The sequence below is a fragment of the Dermatophagoides pteronyssinus genome, unplaced genomic scaffold (genome assembly GCF_027571235.1).
Source record: "Dermatophagoides pteronyssinus isolate colony J.1.1.1.1 unplaced genomic scaffold, Derpt_VIB-CSIC_2022.12 sq0019, whole genome shotgun sequence".
NCBI lineage: Eukaryota > Metazoa > Arthropoda > Arachnida > Sarcoptiformes > Pyroglyphidae > Dermatophagoides > Dermatophagoides pteronyssinus.
This window is the reverse complement of record NW_027461543.1, coordinates 584,065-603,764: the sequence shown is the minus strand read 5'-3', so window position 1 is coordinate 603,764 and position 19,700 is coordinate 584,065. Positions and strand designations below refer to the sequence as shown.

The 19,700-nt window shown below is 30.3% G+C and overlaps 1 protein-coding gene across 2 annotated transcripts in view; it reads left to right on the top strand.

Moving 5' to 3' along the window:
- The window catches only part of LOC113789524 (uncharacterized), a 35,489-nt gene extending 15,930 nt beyond the window's left edge, over window positions 1-19,559 (top strand). For both annotated transcript variants that reach the window (XM_075822748.1, XM_075822749.1), the window contains exons 3-15: window positions 3,827-4,108; window positions 5,413-5,652; window positions 5,722-6,024; window positions 6,746-6,865; window positions 11,881-12,054; window positions 12,128-12,380; window positions 12,499-12,833; window positions 15,451-15,995; window positions 16,461-17,505; window positions 17,624-17,917; window positions 18,002-18,404; window positions 18,745-19,105; window positions 19,182-19,559. In XM_075822748.1, the coding sequence (XP_075678863.1) occupies window positions 3,827-4,108; window positions 5,413-5,652; window positions 5,722-6,024; window positions 6,746-6,865; window positions 11,881-12,054; window positions 12,128-12,380; window positions 12,499-12,833; window positions 15,451-15,995; window positions 16,461-17,505; window positions 17,624-17,917; window positions 18,002-18,404; window positions 18,745-19,105; window positions 19,182-19,403 (4,577 nt within the window). In that variant the 3' untranslated portion in view covers window positions 19,404-19,559. The remainder of the gene's footprint in view (window positions 1-3,826; window positions 4,109-5,412; window positions 5,653-5,721; window positions 6,025-6,745; window positions 6,866-11,880; window positions 12,055-12,127; window positions 12,381-12,498; window positions 12,834-15,450; window positions 15,996-16,460; window positions 17,506-17,623; window positions 17,918-18,001; window positions 18,405-18,744; window positions 19,106-19,181) is intronic.
- Window positions 19,560-19,700: the final 141 nt, after the last annotated feature.

The window sequence follows — 19,700 nt, the reverse complement described above, 5'->3', positions numbered from 1 at the left end:
AATTGAGAAAGTTTGATTTTGTTTTTTTTCTGGGCAATTCTCTTATGGGACCAACCAGGCGGTGATATTCTTCAATCATCGATAGTAAGATTGCGAAGAAGAAAGAAAGTTTAATTCAACTTTTTTATTTTCTTTTTGTTCAACTTTTTCTTTTTCTTTCAGTTTGGTTGGATTGAAAATCGATTAGCTTGGTTCTGAACTTGAGAACCTAAGACCTTTTTTTTTATTATTATTCTGGTGTATGATGAGATTGGTTGGAAAAAACAAACGACAAACAAACAAACAAAAAAGTTCCCCTGAAAAGTTGCAATAAAGTTTTCGGGAAAATTTTTTTTTCAAAATATCGACATTGATGATGACGACGGTGAATGAATTATTGAACGAAAAAACAAAGAGAAAAAGAGAGAAAATCCACTGAAATCCAAATTGATTGCTTTGCGTTTTTTTCATTTTCCCTTCATATTTTCTGCGAAAATAGCATACTGGACAGGCATCTTTCACATTCATCTTTCAAGTACAACAAAAATAAATGAAAAAACGAAAATCAGTTCAGTTCAGAAGATGAAAGATATGAATATCTAGCATCATCCTCATCATCAATTAATTAATTAAGTAATTAATCGATTGAGAAACAAAAAAGAAAAGTGTTGAGTTGACGAAAGCAAGAGAGAGAGAGAGAGAGAGACAAATAGATTTATTGTCACACTATTTATTTGTTTCTGGGAAATTTCTCAGCGACAAATAACAGCGTCAACAACAACAACAGACAACAAAGTTGCCAACGAAAAAAAAATCATTCAACCGTATACACATCGAACGAATTTATTTTTGATTGAAAAATAGATTTTTTCATTTTTTTTTTTGAATGAAAGTTATCTTTTTCTTCTTGAAAAGTCTTATCTTTTCAACAAAGCAAATGCCGAACCGAATGAATGAAAGAAAGAAAGTCATCAAAGCATAAATTCTGGATTCTGGATTCTGAAGATGATGATGATGATGATTGAAGAGAAGGAATTTTCTTGGATCAATTTTCTCGGGAAATTTTTTTTTTGAGAAATTCAAAAAAAAATTTGCTTTTAGTCAGCAAAGAATAAGTTTTCCTAATTTGAAAAATTTCAAATCTAAAACTAATTAGGAAAACAAAAAATATGACATAGAAAGTTAAAATAGTCACTTTTGGCATAGGATCATTGAAGAAACATTCTCATCAGCATCATATTTCCAAAATTAATTTGATTGAATTTTGTGAAACATCATCATCAACAGTAACAGTAGAAATAGTGGAATTCAACAGTACTTGAATTTATTCAAGAGTTTTGCCTTGTTTTGTATTATTAAGATGATGATGATACTTGTGCAATATTGTAATTTGAGAATTTTTGCTTGTTTTTTGCTATTTCAACAACATCAAATTGACCACTTGAGTCAAAATAGTATATTAATTTAAAGATAAGGTTAGTATCCGAATACCGACCAACTTGACAAGCAACAAATTTTTGAAGAGATTCAAAGAAAAAATCAAAAAATCAAAAAATCGATCGATTGATTGATTGGATTTCTTATTTTCCACAGCCAGCCAGCCAACCAATTATCATTATCATTTTTTCATTCATGATAATCAATGAAAAGAAACAAAAATCTATTACCGGTTTTCATTTTGATTTTCGGTTGATTTCGGAAATTGTTTCATTTTGTTTGTTTGTTGTTAGTGGTGAAGAACACATATTTCGATTCGAAATATTGACAATCAAAATGACATTCTTAAATTCCATCTTTACGAGCTTATCTTTTCAAAACACAAAACAAAATCTTTCTTTTCTTTCTTTTTCAGTTAGTTTGACAGCTCGAAAGACAGAAAAAAAATATTTGCAAAATGAAAATTACTTTTTTTGTTGTTTGGTCAATCTTCAATGATAGATGATTAGGATGATGATGATAATGATGGAAATTAAAATTTATAACCGAACAAACGAGAAAAAAGGAAGAAAAAAACAAATCAAACAAACCAAACAAAAAACATTATGATGATTATTAATGTTTTCATTTTTGGTATTTCCAATTTCCTTGGTCAAAAGAAAAATATTCTTTTTTTTCTGGTCAACAACAACAATATAATTACCCGGAAAAATAACCGGCCAAAATAGTTTTAATGTTCAACTAATCATTTGTGACAAATTTTTGTTTTTTGTTTTTCACTTTCTCTCATCGGTATTTCGGTAATAATTACCGCCAAGAGATAGAGAGAGAGAGAGATGGAGAGAAAAAAAATATTTATTACATAACCGCAACTGCAGAATTACCGAACAGGAATTGAAATCACCAACCAAGAAGAAAAAAACAACTGACCATTTTGCCATATTGATTATGAATTGAATGAACCGTCGGTTATTATTTGTACACTTGGGAACCATACAAAAAACAACAAAATATTTTTTCCATAAGCTTATTATTGTTGTCGTTGTTTGATAATTATCATCATCATCAATGAAGTCGAAATAGCCAAGCCAAACCAAAAAATAGTCCGGAATTTCACATTTTTCACATTTTTTCCATGGTTTCATCGGATATTATCATCATCATCGGTTATTATTTATTGACCGGGGCAAACAAAAATATGGAAATTATTTTTATTGAGATAAACATACACACTGAAACAGCGAGAGAATAACCGAAATGAATAATTTCATTGCATATTGTGAATTTAATTATCGTTGATTTTTTTTGTTCAATTGTGAATATCATTACTGATACATCACTGCCGCACACAAACAAAAAAGAGGAATCCAAATTAGATCAGTGAAAGAATAAAGTGAATCGAATCAAGTGAATCTCTCTTTTTTGCCATTTGTGATTTGATTTGTGATTTTTTTATTTGTTTTCCAGTAAAAAAGAAGAAAAATTTCATTCAATTTCTTTATTCTGGAGAGAGATGTTCCATAACAAAAGTCGTCGTCGTCGTCGTAATCATCATCAGTTTTTAACGACGACGACGACGACAACGATCTGTCAACACGTCAGATTCTTGTGTGTGTGTGCTGCGTTGATGTATCGATTCAAGAATTCTCAATTTTTTTGCTTTCTCAGATTCAATTATCATCTGTCGGTCTTGATTCTGAGATTCTGAGATTCTTTCTGTCTGTTTTTTTCGGCCGAAAATTCTGCAACAACAAAAAAAAAAAACAACAGAAATTTCTCAAATCGATAACCGACCCGGAATAATAAAAAAAAAGAAATTCCAAACATCACCCACTGTATTTTCGACTATTTTAACATCATCATCTAAGATGAACAAAAAATAAAATAATTAAAATATATTGAGAAATCAAAATCTTTGAAATGAATTGAATTGAAAAATTCTGATTCCCAGATGCTATTTTTTTTATAGGGAAATGTTCCCAGAAAAAAAATCACAAGTGACATTTTTTTCCGGGAAATTTTCCCCACCAAAAAAATTGGATCATATTCAAAACATGATGATGATGATGAATCATCAGAATGAAGAAAAAAAAATTTGCATATTCACAGATCTACATGACATAATCAAATGAAATTCAAAAAAAGCTGCTTTGTTTTTGCTTTCGAATCGATTTCTCTGTCTTGATAATCAAATTATAACATCATCGTAAGATGATGATGATGATGATGAATTTGATTATAATAATAATAATAAATAACTGAATCTGTGGATGGCCTGTGTGTGTGTTTGCGTGTTCTGAATCCGTTGATATTTGAAATTTAAATTTTATTAACCCAAATCTCTCTCCTTCTGTTTGTCTTTTTCACTAATTTTTTTCCATTTTTTTTCTCTTTAAAAATATTGCTGCAGTTGTTGGAACATCAGCCGAATCATCATCATCACAATTTTCCGAATTACAAATGGATCAGCCTTCATCTCAATCATCATCCGCATCTCAATCCGCATCATCAACTGTTATTGTGATTAGTGGACAACGTACAAAACTTTTATGTCCATTAATTGATCAAACAAAATTATTAACAAATAAAAAATTATTGCCTTCATCTGCTGCCAATTCTGTTGTTGTTGTTCATCATCAAGATGGTACATCATCCACTGCTGCCACAATAATACCAATTAAATGGCAAAAAGGTATGTGTTTTTATGTCATTGGTGTGATGTGTGTATGAATGAAATTCCAGAATCGTAAAATGCAAACTTTTAATTAGAAATTGAAAAATATTCCTATGCAATTTTCGATTTAATTAACACACTGAATGCCAGCGAAAACAAAAAAATCCATTACGATTCAATTCATTTTTGGATTCTGTGATGAAGACAGGAATTTTTTTTGTTGTTGAAATTCAAGAATTTCAATTCCAATTTCATTGATAGGCACTGGAAACACATTGATGACAACCTCGTTTATAATTAAATTATAATTTTTGTTGTAAAACAAAAAAAAACATCAGTTTAGGGATAGAAATGTTTGGTAGCAAAACAAAAAACAAAAAAAATTAACAACTAACTAGCCTCTGGGATTCTATTCGTTCGATTCATGAATCTGGAAACATAATTTTTTTTTGAATTTCGAAAAAAAATTTTTCCAAATTAATCATCCAGAAGAATAGTGATGAAAAAAAGGCTTAAAAGTTTTTTCATGTTTTCAACAAACAGAAAAAACAAAAATTTCAAATTTTTTCATTTGAAATTTCATTAAAGAATTGAAATTTTCAAAAACGAAAAAAAAACGAAAAGCAAAGGCAAAATCCAATGTAATTAGTCTGTTGTTAATCGAATCATAATGATGATGAACCAAACATTTATTTCATTAACAAGTGTGTGTTGCTGGCCTTTGGCCAGCAGCACGCATACTTGCTTCAGCCCGTAGATTCTGGCAGATGAGCGGCTACGCCGCCCATCTCCCAAATCTTTGGCTGAAGTTTTGTTCTTTTGCGATCGATCCAACTATTTATTTGTTTCGGGTCTAACCGAAAATTGGTCAAAAAATACCGCTAGTGGAGAAAATCGCCAAAAATAGCCACAAATATTGGCGCTTTAGTTAGTTCCTCCTGGAAAACCTAATTGCACAAACCTAACCTAACCTGCTTAAACCAAATTTAAATTATATTTGAATATTTCCACTTTTTGGCTATTTTTCCTATTGAGATTTTTTGCAAACCACAATTTTCTCTAAGGCCGCGGTCCCATTGCAATGAGACCGGGGCCTAAGCGTTAACAATTGTTTCTATCCTGAAACATTTCGTGTTGCGCAGACTGTTGCGCAAATTGACTTTTTCTGCAGACCCTTTCTAACACATTTGTGTATTAAAAATTTCCTAACACATTTCTCTGGTCACCACACTTTTTTGTGCACCACACTCGAGAAGCTTCGCTTCTCGTGTTTATTATATAGATTTTAACCAAAAATTTTTTTCGTAAAAAATTTTCCATAGAAAATTCAATACTACCATATGATCATCGACAACATATACAACCAAATGGTACATTAATTATACAATCATCACAAAAACGTTTGGATGAAGGTAGTTATTATTGTTATTTTGATGAAAATTTTTCTACATCCACTGTTACCGATAACAACGGGAAAAAATCCAACAACAACAATATTAATGCTCAAAATAAAGATTTTATTATGAAAAATGGTGCAGCAACTGTTCATCTAAAAGTAATGGGTGAGTTTTTGTGGATTTTTTTGTTACTTAAAAGTTGGTTTAAACTAACCCGAAAAAAAAAAATTTTAGATCCACCACACGTTGCACCATTTGAATTTCCCGCCGATTTACAAATCGGAATGAAAGCACGTGCAATGTGTTCAGTAATGCGTGGTGATCAACCATTTCGTTTTTATTGGACACAAGATGGTCATCGTTTAGAATCAGATTTACCAACTGAAGATACTGGTGCCATATATCGTCTGCAACATTTTCGTGATTATTCAATGCTTACTGTCGATAGTTTGACATTAGCACATGCCGGTAATATTACCTGTACAGTATCGAATGATGCAGCAAGAACATCACAAAGTTCATTACTTAAAGTTAATGGTAAGATTCATCAATTTTATCAAACGACTGATATGATTAAAAGTTTGATCGAAGTGAAATCACAAGCAATAAACACACAAGGATTTTGAATTAGTTGGTAGAAAAATTCCCAATTAGAAATTCTGTACTTAATCATTGAATGAATATTGATTAGCAAAGTAGTAGGAAAAAAGTAAACTTTACAATTCGGCGTATGAATTTCAAAAATCCATCAAAAAAAGAAAATCCGTTTTGATGCATAACCAAATCAAAAACAAGCTTAATTAATTGATATTATCAAGTTTTTTTTGAAGGCGACATTTCACACGACATTCCATGTTGATGATGATTCAGCAGCAATTGAATCAACCGTGTTAGGATTTTTTTTTCTCCACTAAATAGAATTCAATGGTGAAAAAAAAGAAAAATCAGATTAATTTAATCAACGAAAAAAAACTGAAACTGAAAAACAACATCATCAGTGATCCTGAAATCTATCGGAACAGAATTGATGCTGAGATTGCAGAAAAAAATACTAAACACACACAGAATGTTTGCTTATTTGTTTGTTTGTTCAAAATCAACCAGAAACCTAGATAGAATATAGAGATTTTCCTCTTTGATTCAAATAAAAATTTTGATGTTTTCATATTTGTCATTCGAAAAATCCTAATTTTTTGTTTGTTTATTTTTGGATATTTTAACCCAAACATCCTACCCATAATGTTATCAAAAAATATAGCACCACCACAATGGTTAATCGAACCAAAAGATACACAGGTAATATTACATCAATCAGTTAGAATTGATTGTCTGGCATCTGGATCACCAAAACCATTTACAACATGGAAACGTGCTATAGGTAAGTCATTCATTCAACAACAACCAAAAAAGATTTCTTTCTTTCGCTTTTTACTTCTTTCACTCTCTTACGCGAAAGTAAAAGTTTCTTACATCTCCCTTTTGAAAGAAGAAGAACAAAAAATCCCAAAAGAACGAAGTTTGCACAGTGCAAAACTGAAAATCCCATTGAGTTTAATTGAAATTCATTGACGCACAACCATCCTTCCAATGACAAAAAAAAATAAATGTCATTGTTAGAGATCCATTGGATTGTAAAAATTTTAAAACTCTTCTTTCGTTTACATCTTTCACTTTACCTTTACTTTTTTTTCTCTATTTTCTTACTTACAATCGACATTTGTTTGATGATGATGATGATGATGATTCTCTAATATTAGTTAGTTTCATTTCAATTTTGTTTGGCCTGAGATTAAATTCAACACAGCCAAACCAAACACACAGCACAGCATAAGCATCAGTACTGATGAAAAAAATCATTTTGAATGAGAATTTAATTTCGTTCACTTCGTTCAGTGTGTGTAATGATAACAAAAAAAAAATATTTGAAAAAAGTTTCTTCTTCCATCGTCTTCTTCTACAGAATTTCAAGTTTCTATTTTTTAAATTTTAATTTGTTTTTTTTCTACATTCATTCATTCTTCAGCGTAACAAATTCTTCTGAAAATCTCTTTTCACTCACTCTCTTATATGTCTAAATCACACACACATCACCAACGACAACAACAATCTGAGAAATTGATATGAATCTCTCTCTTTGAATGAATGAAGAAGAAATTTGTTTCATTTTTTCAATTCCTGAAAAGAAAGAAAACCTGTGCAATTTTGAACTTTGACAAATAAAATAAAAAGTAAAATAAATATGAAATATGGAAGTTCTGCAGAAACGAATAGGAAAACTAAGTGAGAAAGAGATCAAACAAAGGGGCAAAAAAAAGCTATTTTGATGTGTTTTTCTCTTTCGTTCACTATTTCCACCTAAACAGACACACTTATATCAACAACAAAATCAAAAAAAAGTTATTTTCTTTTTTTTAAAGTCCGGTTATTTTTTTTCGGTTATTATTATTATGAACTTAACTTTTTTTTATATTTGAACTCAAAAGTGATGATGAACAATAAGAAAAAGTGGGAAAAAAATCAAACAAACATTTGATTCCCGCCTTCGCTTTCTTGAAAATTTCTCATTTCATTTCCGATAAACGATAACGATATCGTTTGTCAAAAAAAATGGATACTTTATGTGTGTATGGGACCAATCGTTTGATGTGTATTTTTCATCTGCTTTATAAAGTCCAGGCCTATCAATTTTTTTTTCTGTTTCGAGCTAATAATTTATATGTTTTGCTTATAAGTGGATCATTGTGAAAAAGTCAATTGCATTGTCCACTATTTTAACTGCACAATGCAATTGACAAACAGAATAACGAAAACAGAAAAACCCGATGGTTATATAATGACTGGGCAAAGAGAAAAAAACCTATGTTTTTTCGCTGCTCTCAATATGAAACGAAAAGATTCTTTCATAATAAATAATAGTGGGAGTTGAGAATCGAAAAAAGATTTTTTTTTCGATAATCACAAAGCCCAGTAGCAGCCAAGTAACTATGGTTGATAATAATCTTGATTTTTCAGAAACAACAACATCGACCATTTGATGATGATGATGATAGTCGTGGTGGTCATTTTCTCTCTGGTATGTTTCATTTGGATCACTGTAGTTTGTTTTCTTCAAACACACACACACACAAGTAGCAATCATGCGAAATGGAATCGACAATCAGAAAAAATCGCCAAAAAAAAAAGTTGTTATCAAAACCAAGTAGAGTAAGCTCTTAAATTAGCACTTTTGGGCACCAAAACAAAATGAAAAACTGTATCAAAAAAAAAAAAAACGAAAAAATTGACCGTTGATCATCATCATTTGTATTTTTTTTTCTTTTTGGAAAGGGGAAAACAAACATTCCAAACAACTTTTTTCACTTTTTTCCTAGACCAGAAAAAATTCTTGGTTTGGTTGAATAGATTTCTTTGATTTTCTGTTTGCAGTATGGAATCCAAAATGATATTCGATGATGAAATTATTTACGCAATTCTGCATTACTGATGATAACGATTATTCTTTCTTGTTCGCAACACTCAATGAATAAATGAATTGATCCGAAAAAAAGAGATTCTGGAATCAAAGAATCCAAAAAAATAAAGGAAAAATCTTTCAGTAATTCTTAACAGTAGAAAATCCATAGCCCAAAAAATAAATAATCCAGTTTGGTGATTGGAAAAGAAAATAAATCTAAATTATAAATGTCAATATCTTTGCCACACACTTCATATCCAAATTGCTAATAAGTTTTGCTTTCTCTTTTGCTTTCTTTAATTCTCAAATACGAAACACACTGATCCAGATCGATTCTAGCTAGCTTTTTTTTTCACTTAGTTTTGATGATGATTACTAAAAATCAAAAAAAAAAATAATAATAATAATAAAACATTGAAAAATTCATGGGATTCAAATTCTGGTTTTGCTTTGCTTTGTTTTGAAATTAGATCCAACAATAAAAAAAAACAAGAAAGAAGGATAGAAAGTACACCCCCGCTCAGCAAAAGAGAAATGCAATCATTTTGGAACTAAAAAAAAACTTTTTTTATTCTTCGGTTATTTTCCTTTTCCAAAAAGAAAAACCAAAAGTCCATAATCAAAAGTTTGAATCATCATCGAATCAAATCAAATCGATTCGATGATGATCACTGTCTGATGAAATTACTTGAACATTATTATTACCTTTGTGTTTGTTTGATCCATCCATCCATATTTTTTTTCATTATTTTGAAAATGTTTCAACGATAATAACTGCTTTTTTATCTTGGAAAAAAATCATCATCGATGATGATGATGATAGTTTGTATTCGATCGAATACTACAAATCAAATTTTTGCAATCAAATCATATTATTTTGTTGTTGAAAAAAATATCGATTTTTTCAACAGCAAACATTCAGTTTAATGGGGGAAAAAAAGTGGATGAAAGACGCCATACATTCCAATTTTCATTTCAACAATTTTTCTTGTTGTTTCGTCAATCAAATGTTTGAATGAATCGCTGCTGCTGCTGTTTTTGTTTTTTGTATTTGTTTTTGCTGTGTTACAAATATTTAATTATAATTTTCCAAAATTATGATTCTTTCAACTTCTGGCAACTTTCTAAAAGATACAAACGTTGATGATGATGATGATGGCAAAAGAAATTTTCCAGAATTCTTTTCTGTTTTCATAAATACCATCATCATCATATTGATGATGATGATGAAAATTGAAACGCTTTTGGTTTTAATAACTGGTAATAACAACAAACAACGAAAGAAAAGAAAAGAAAAGAATCATTATCGATCATCAATATGATGATGATGATGATCGTCATTTTTATTGAATGAAATGAGTTTCATTCAATAAAAATGAAATGAAATCAAAGCAAATTTAAGTGAAGAAGTAGAAAAGAGAAAACTTTAATCGATTGAATGAAAGAAAACGAATCAAACGTGTTTTTTTTTTTTTTTTTTTTTGGTTCGAAGAATGGTGTAAGATTTTTAGTCTTTTTTTCATTATGAATGAAAAAAACTAAATGAAATGAAATGAATGAATTGGCTGTGTGTGTCTATTTCGACCCAAGAAGCACAAAAATTGGAAAAAAAAAGTATTTCGTCAAAACATCATCAATTCAATTCATTTCGTTTCATTGAAAATGAATTTCTTTTCTCTTTTCTTTGATTTTTGCTTATAAAGAATAAGAATATTCTTCGAATAAAAAGAATAGGAAAACGAAGAAGAATCGATCTTTGTGAAGAATAATATGTATTATTATTATTCTGTTTTTTTTGTTGCTCAAGTTCCGGATCTAAAGGACGAAGAAGCAAAATTCTTCAACAACCAACTAACAACAATGATGTAATCAATACTTTTTTGTTTGGTTGTTTGATTATAACCCAAAAAAAACTATAGTAGTTTTTTTTCTCTCTCTCTACAGAATAACAGAATAACAGAATAACAGAATTGCAGAATTACACAGAATAGAACAACAGCAGCAGAATTATATTAAAAAAAACCCAAAATCAATACAAGTTTCTTTATTTCTATTGATTCTCAATGAATGAATGAATGAATGAATGAATGTCGATAGATCATCAACAATATCCATATTATTATAGATCATCATCATCATCATCATTTTCAACAAAAAAAACAAAAAAAAACATTGAAAAAAATATAACCAAATCGAACCAATGTTGATGATGATGTGTATTTTGTCGAATAACGTTGAATATTGTTTTTCGCAATTCGATTCCGATACTGGATCGATATTATCGATATCGGAAAATTCTCTTCTTTTTTGGCCAGATTTTCCCTTCCTTCTTTCGCTTATCCAAACCCAGCAGCAGTAGTTTGGTATGGGTCAGCAAAAGCAAGCGAAAAACTTCTGTACTGTCGATGATGTTTTGTCCATACGGTTTTTTCTAGTTTTTTTCCACCCGTTTTGGTATTCAGACAAACAAAAATTCAGTCATACAGTGAATGAATGAATGAAAAATGTGTTGAAAATGTGTTTTTCGTTTTCTTGTCGAGTATTAATGATGTTGATCAAGGATCAGTATAAATGATTGTACCATGTTGTTGTTGATTTCTTAATGACCATCATCATCGATGTTGTTGTCGATGTTTAGTCAAAAGAAACATGGACGGACCACCATCATCATTATCAAATAAAAGTTTCTCCGGGGTTATTTTTTCCATATATAGGGGAAAAAACAATTGAAAACACATTTTTTCATTGCATTCCTTTTTTGTTTCGACTTTTTGTTAACCCTGTGTGCGCTCGATTCAATCGAATCAAATCAAATCAAATCAAATAAATCAATCAATCAATGTTTAACCGTTTTTTCCCTCTGTGTGTTTATTTTGTTTTGTTTTGCCAATTTTCCTCTTTCCCCTTGAACAAAAAATGAAAAAAAAACATCATAATAGGTACAAGCCCATGGGAATATATACCAATCTATAATTCAATACATTATTATCTACATTCAAATGGTTCGTTACAAATTAAATCGGCAACACATCAACAATCTGGCCAATATATTTGTCAATCAACAAATGGATATGGTACGGATATTGGAAAATTAATTCATCTTAAAATTAATGGTAAGTGTTGTTGTCCATTTTTGCCAATAAAGTTCATTAAATTTCATTTCATTTTTCAAAAAAAATCACGTAGAACCACCAAGATTTCAAATAACAATACAACAAAAATCCGCACATAAAGATCGTCCAGTACGATTAATATGTCCACCGGAAGGTGATCATCCAATACATATGGAATGGTTTCAATTAATCAATGATACCAATCGAAATTTAGAATCATTAGATTCATCATCAACAACAAAACGTGACAATCATGGCAATAATAATAATCGTGCCAAAATATCATTAAATGCCAATGATAATTTTAATGATAAATATCTATTTGAGTAATTATTATTATTTTTTTTTCTGGAAAATTTCTTGAAATTGAAAAAAATGTTCCCAGAATAATTTCCGGTTTTTTTCCCTCTTCTTTTTTTTCTTTCTTTCTTTTTGCCAAACTAGAATTAAAGAAATTTCCCGAAAATTTCTTTTAGATGAACGACGAAACAATAACAATAACAACGATAATGATAATATCAACGATGATGATGATGATGATGAATTAAATGATAATAATGATAATGATGTTGGTGTTATGAATTCCGAATTAGATATTGTTGATCGATTAACAGAATCAACATCAAAATCATCCACTATAAATCAACAAAAATCAAAAAATCTTATTGTTTCAATATTAACCATACGTAAACCAACACGTTTAGATTCAAGTTTATATTTATGTAAAGCATCAAATGAATATGGTTGGGCTGAAATGAAAATTCGTCTTATTGTTAAAGGTAAGTCGTTTGTTGTTGTTGCTTGTGTTATTATTTTATCGATACTATCGATACATTGAAAAAAAGGGTCATGAAAATGTTTTCCGGGAAATTTTCCGAAATAAATAAACAAAATGAGAAATAAATACGGGTATTTTTTTCGATAATTCTTTTTCATTAGAAAAAATCAACAACAACAAACAAAAAACTAATACGGGATCTGAAACAGAACCAGAACCAGAATCGAAACAAACAAACAAACAAAAACTGAAACTAATATCAGAATTCCTTTTTTTCCTTTTCGCTTTTTTTTCTGAAATAAAACGGGCTCTTCATTTTTATTTTTTCGTTTTGCTTTTTTTGTTTTTCATTCATTCATTTGGCGCCACACGGCACACACAGAACACATATAAATGATGAAATTGAACCTTTAATTATTATTATCAGTGCGTGACAAATAATAATAATAATAATGATGATGATGATGATGATGATGATGATGATGACGTAATGAGAACAACAACAACAACAACAACAGCAAAACAACAACAACAACCAAGAGAAGCAAAATAACCTAGGCTTTTTCGTTGAAGAGATAGATAAATAAATGAATGAATGAATGAATCTCATTCATTTTCCATTACTTTCCATCTCTCTCTCTCTCTCTCTCTCTCTCTCTCTCTCTCTCTCTCTCTGCATCAAAAAAATATAATAATGTCTGTGTGTCTATGTGACTGTGTGTGTGATTCTATGGATTCTAGAATTGGATATTCTGCAAATAATAATAATAATAATAATGGTGGTGGGGTGAAAATGAAAATGAAATGAAATGAAACAAATTACAATCAGATAGACCATTCATATAGACATGGAATAAAGCGAGTGAGAGAGAGTGAGAGAGAGAGAGAGAGTTTTTTATTCTTTCCCGGTTTTTCGATTCTCTCGTTCGTTCGTTTATTTTCGGTTTTATTGTCAATGTTAATGATTGGGAATTAAAACCAAAAAAAAGGAAGAAAAAAATTGCGAATTTAGATTGTCATAGCCACTAAATATCAATGAAAATAAAGTAGACTTGAAGAGAGAGAAAAAAAGGTCATCATCAGAATCAATGATGATGATGATGATGATGATGAGGATAATCAGAAAAAGAACTGATAGCGCGATATTAAGAGAGAGAAAAAACAACAGCCGGTTATTCATTATCTTGTACGAAATAACTTTCAATCTATGAACAAAATCTGCTGTTTTTTTTTGGTTTGAAAAAAAAACTTTTTCTATAAATAACGTCATTTGTGAATTTGTCATTTCATTACTATTATGTGTGTTTAGACATGCATAAATCCGGTTTTTCTTTTTTCTTTTTTCGTTATTTCGGTAATGATAAATATTCACCAATTGATATTCATATAACATTACTTTATTTGTAATAATAATAATAATACCCGGATGAAAGATGATTCGAATTCAAACAAAAATTGACCAAAAAAAAAATTTGCTGACAAAAGTAAAAAAAACCCCTGTAATGAAATGCAAGCAAAAAAATATCGTTCGGAAATTCCGTTCGAATTCATTTCCGAGTATGCAGCAGCAGCAGCAGTGATTCGAATCAACTTTTTGCTTTTTCGTTTGGTCCGTAAATTCCAAACCGAAAAAAAAGTCTCCAATTTCGATTCGAAAAAAATTCTGTCCTAAACCAGAAAAAAAGAGAAAAAAGTAGACAAAAACATTCATTTTCGTTTGTTTCAATTTGGGCATTTACAAATATTAGGTTGTTCGGAAAGTACTGTCGGCACCATTTTTGATCGTCTCTAAAAAATTTTTGGTTGAAGATTTTGAAATTTTTAAAAAGCCAATTAATTTCTTGGTTATCTGGCTATAATTTGATCAAAAAATTTCATCAATTTCCCAGCCCAAAATTTTGCTAGGGCCGTTGGAAGTGACCCGTCTATTGCATAGCCGTCTGAATGTCGTGTCGTTTTGTGTGCATAGCCTTTCAATGCGTTTGTCGATCATCGAGAATTGTGGATTTTTTTCTCAACCCAAAGTTTTTGTTGGCTTTTTTTGATCTCAAAAAATTCTTGAATTGATCATCATTCAAGATTTGAAAAAAAATTGGAAAAAATCATAATGGTATAGGGAAAACAGCACATCAAACATTCTTATTCCGACCGGAAATCAGACCGCTTTTGAGGATGATCGCGTTGCAGCAAAAATTTGAAAATCACTTCTGGTTAGTCCCAAGACATGAGAGATCATCAGTTAGGGGCCAAAAGTTGTTGGACAATTTTTTTGATGTCACAGTGGACTGAAAACAAAAAACGTCAAAATTTTGAATTTGACAAGGGTCACTTCCAGCGGCCCTAGCAAAATTTTGGGCTGGGAAATTGATGAAATTTTTGGATCAAATTATAGCCAGATAACCAAGAAATTAATTTGCTTTTAAAAAATTTCAAAATCTCCTACCAAAAATTTTTTAGAGACGATCAAAAATGGTGCTCGAAAACGCCGACAGTACTTTCCGAACAACCTAATATTTTCCCATATTAACGCTATTAGCTTAATTGTTTTCTATTCATTCATTTGGTCTCATTTTTTTTCAAATTTGCTAATTTTTTTTTGCCTGTAAACTTTCCTCTAGAAAAACCTGATGTTCCGGAAAAATTTTCCATACAAAACGTGACTGAATCTCGAACGGAAATACGTTGGCATGAATCATTTAATGGAAATTCTAATATTGTTAATTATGTGGTACAATATCGTCTTATTACGAATCCATCAACAACAACACGAAATGACAATCAAATATCATCATCATCGACATCGACAACCGATTCGTCAATCAATGTTTTAGATATGGATGATGACGATGATGATGATGGTGATGATCGAATAACTGAAACAAAAATACCGAAAACAACAACAAAAATTCAAACAATCAATATTCCAATGGAAAAAATTATCATTTCAAATGGATCATCATCATCATCAATACGACAAACAATGATTAATAATTTACGATCAAATTCATTATATAAAATACGTTTAGCAGCTATAAATCGTTTAGGACAAAGTGATTATACAAAATGGTTACGTTTTCGTACTGAACAAAGTGCACCAGAAACACCACCAATCGATATACAGGCAACACCTACCGGTCCAAATTCAATAAAAATAACATGGAAGGTATTAGAATGGAATGAAATGTTTGAATGTTTGTTAGTTGCAAGCAAAAAAACAAACCCAAGAAAACAAACCTAAAAAACACTGCAAAAAAAACATGCATGTTACATGAATCCAGAGATATTATTCTGGATCTCTCTCTCTCTCTCTTTGGCTGTGTCTTGTAATATGATTAAAATAGTAACATATGTACACGACATTTATGAATATTTCCAATCATAAATCATTTTTCCCCCCCAAAAAAAAAAAAAAAAAATATGAATTACTCGTAACCTATCTACACGAGAACCAGCAAAACAAAACGAACGAGAGATATAAATGTATGTCACAAACATAAAAACACACACACACACACACACACACAAAATGCAAAACTTTTTTTTTGATCGGATTAATTGTGTCAATTTTGGTTTTGCTAAATTCTTTTTGCTTTTTTTCCTTTCTTTGCATTTTACCATTTACAAAAAGGCACCAAAAAAATCCGAATGGAATGGTGAAATTAGTGGTTATTATATTGGTTATCGTTCAGAAAAATCTGATACCGATCTATATAAAACAGTTGAAAACATACAGGTTAATGGCCGATATGAATCACATATAACTAATCTACAGCGATCAACCATTTATAAATCATGGGTACAGGCATTTAATCAACGTGGTACTGGGCCACGTTCGGAAATTGTTTCCGTACAAACATTAGCTGATGTACCACCAAGTGCACCATTATTACGTTTACATTCATCTACAAGTGATTCAATTACAATTAGTTGGTTATCAGCTACTTATGGTGGTAGCGGTGGAAGTGGTGGTCAATTATCATCGAGAAAAGCAAGCAGTAGCAGTTCATCAAATGATTTAACACTTTATTATCGTTTATATCAACCATTATCATCATCGTCATCGTCAGTGGTGACCAACAACAACAATATTGGACAATCATCATCGATGTTGATGCCAAATAATTGGCATGATATATCAATATTGGAACCAAATGGTCGTCATACAATAACTGGTTTAGAATGTGGTCGATCATATGAATTTTTTGCTACTGCACATAATTCCGTAGGTAAATCTGAACCAAGTACACCGTTAATTGCTCGTACACGTGGTGAAGCACCAACACCACCTGGTAGAAATAATTTACTTAGTGAAACTATTTCAGATAATTCAAAAACCGTTACGATTATTATTAATCTGATCAATTGGAAAAATAATGAATGTCCAATCAATCATTTTACATTACGTATACGTCCATTAAGTTTACAAAAATCAAGTGCCTTACAACAACAACAACAACAACAACATTCATCATCATCTACATTATCTGCAACAAATGTAATGTCAAATACAGGCTGGACAATATTATCCATGCAACATAATCCAAGAGAAAATTTTCTATTACGAAAATTAATACCAAATCAACCATATGAATTAGAAATAACAGCACATTCATCAGCCGGTTCAACACAAGTAATCCATCAATTTTTAACACCTAATATTACAACCAATATTGGTATGTGTGCTATGGCGTGTGTTTTAAATCAAAATTTTTCCCAGTTAATTATATACATTGTGTGTTATCTAATGATAATCGTTTTGTTTTTTTACTTTTACCATTATCTTTCGAACAGATTCATCATCATCATCATTTTTAAATAAAATTGGCTATGATAATTCAAATACAAAATTAACATCATCAATATCATATCCAATGCCATCATCAACAACAACAGAAATATCATTCGGTGATTATGAAATTCTACTACCAATCATATCATCAATGATTGTTGTTATTGTTATAATTGCTGTTGCTTGTTTTCTTTGTTCACGTGATCATCATTCATTATTTTTACAACCAATTGGTAATGGTCATAATGGTCATAATAATGATGGTCATCTTCATCATCATCATCAAAGACAGCCATGTAAGTTTTGTTTTTCGTTTGATTTGAAGGCAAATTTTGAAATTCAAATTTTTGTTTTTTCCCGGTCAAAAACATGGAATTCAGCAACACCATCATCGGAAAATAAAGTGCCTTTTCATCATTCACATCATCAACATCCCCATCATCATTCAAATGATCCAAATGATTTACAACAACAACAACAAGAAATGTCAATTTTAAAAGAATTAGTTCGTTCAAATTCAATAACAATTATGGATGGTTTTAATCCATTAATCAACAATGGTGGCGGTGGTATTGGTCAATGTCAATCAACAGATTCATCAACAATATTAACAACAACAAATGGTATCATTGGTAATGGTGGTGATTATGGTGATTTACAAAATCGATTAATCGATAGTGAACCAACATCATTGATTAACACTAATAATAATCAACAACAACAACAATTACGTAATCATTCTTATCATCATCCGCATCTTCATCATCATCAACTTACATTAATGTATGTATCACATGATGATAATGTATTTTTCCCTTGTATAATGCGTTCTACACGTAGTAATCATATTAATTGACGGCGATGAATCTTTTTTTTTACCAAAAAAAATGATGCTAATAATAATTTAATGTTGATTGCTTTGATGATGATTAAACATTTATAAATGGTGTTGGTTGCTGGTTGTCCAACCAATCTCAAATCCCCACCGTGTGTAGTAATAAGTGTTATTTTTTCCTGTGTGTGTTTTGAATGATAAACACATTCTCATCCTCATCCAATCTAATTCATCATTGGACATTATTCATATTCGGATTTCTTTTTGATTTTTTTTTATCATTTTTAGGTCACCAAGGCATCAACAACAGGGAAAAACAATTGCAATGGGAAAAGATCTGGTAGAATTACAATCATTTTTAAATAATTCTACCAATAATAATAATAACAGTAATGGTTATGTAACACAAAAACGTATTGGCCATTCAGGTAATGGTGGAAATTATGCATTACCATATGATGTATTACCTGTTGTTACACAATCCAAACAACAACAATCAGGTAATAATATGGCAATCTATGGACAACGTACAACATTTATATCAGCCAATAACAACAACAATAATGAACCATTATATGCAACAGCTAAATTGATTAACATCAATGGTAATGGTGGTGGTGGTGGTCAATTTGTTAATTATGGTCAAAAGGTGAAAAATTTTTTTATTTAACCCTTTGTTTCTTAACAAGGCTAATTTTTTTTTTCGTTTTTTTTCTCGTTTGAAGATTGATGAATTAGCAATGTCAACAGTAATAGCTAATTCAGCATCATTATCATCATCATCAACATCATCATCGACAACAAATGGTTCACAACGTACTAATTATGAATCATTAGTGCCAATAATTTGTTCATCATCATCTACATCAACATCAACATCATCATCAGGAATGGCTATATCAACTGCTTCGGCTGTTACTGCCGGAACAAATACAATGGTCATGTGATGTGATTCGATGATGTTCAATCAAGTTAAGGGTTAACGGTGTTTTTTTTTTTGTTCTTGTAAATTAAAGGGGGTTTTTTTATAATTAATTAATCAATTGTATTTTGTTTGTAATTTTTTTTCTTTGTAAATTTTGAATAAAAAATTTTTTTTTTTGTTGAAAAATTATCAAATTTTTCTTGTTAATTAGCGGCTACTGAATGCAAAGAAGAATTTAAAGAATTTTTAGGTATAATTTCAGTTGGGAAGAATGGACAACATTGTTCATTATTGATGTGATACAATACGATGAATTATT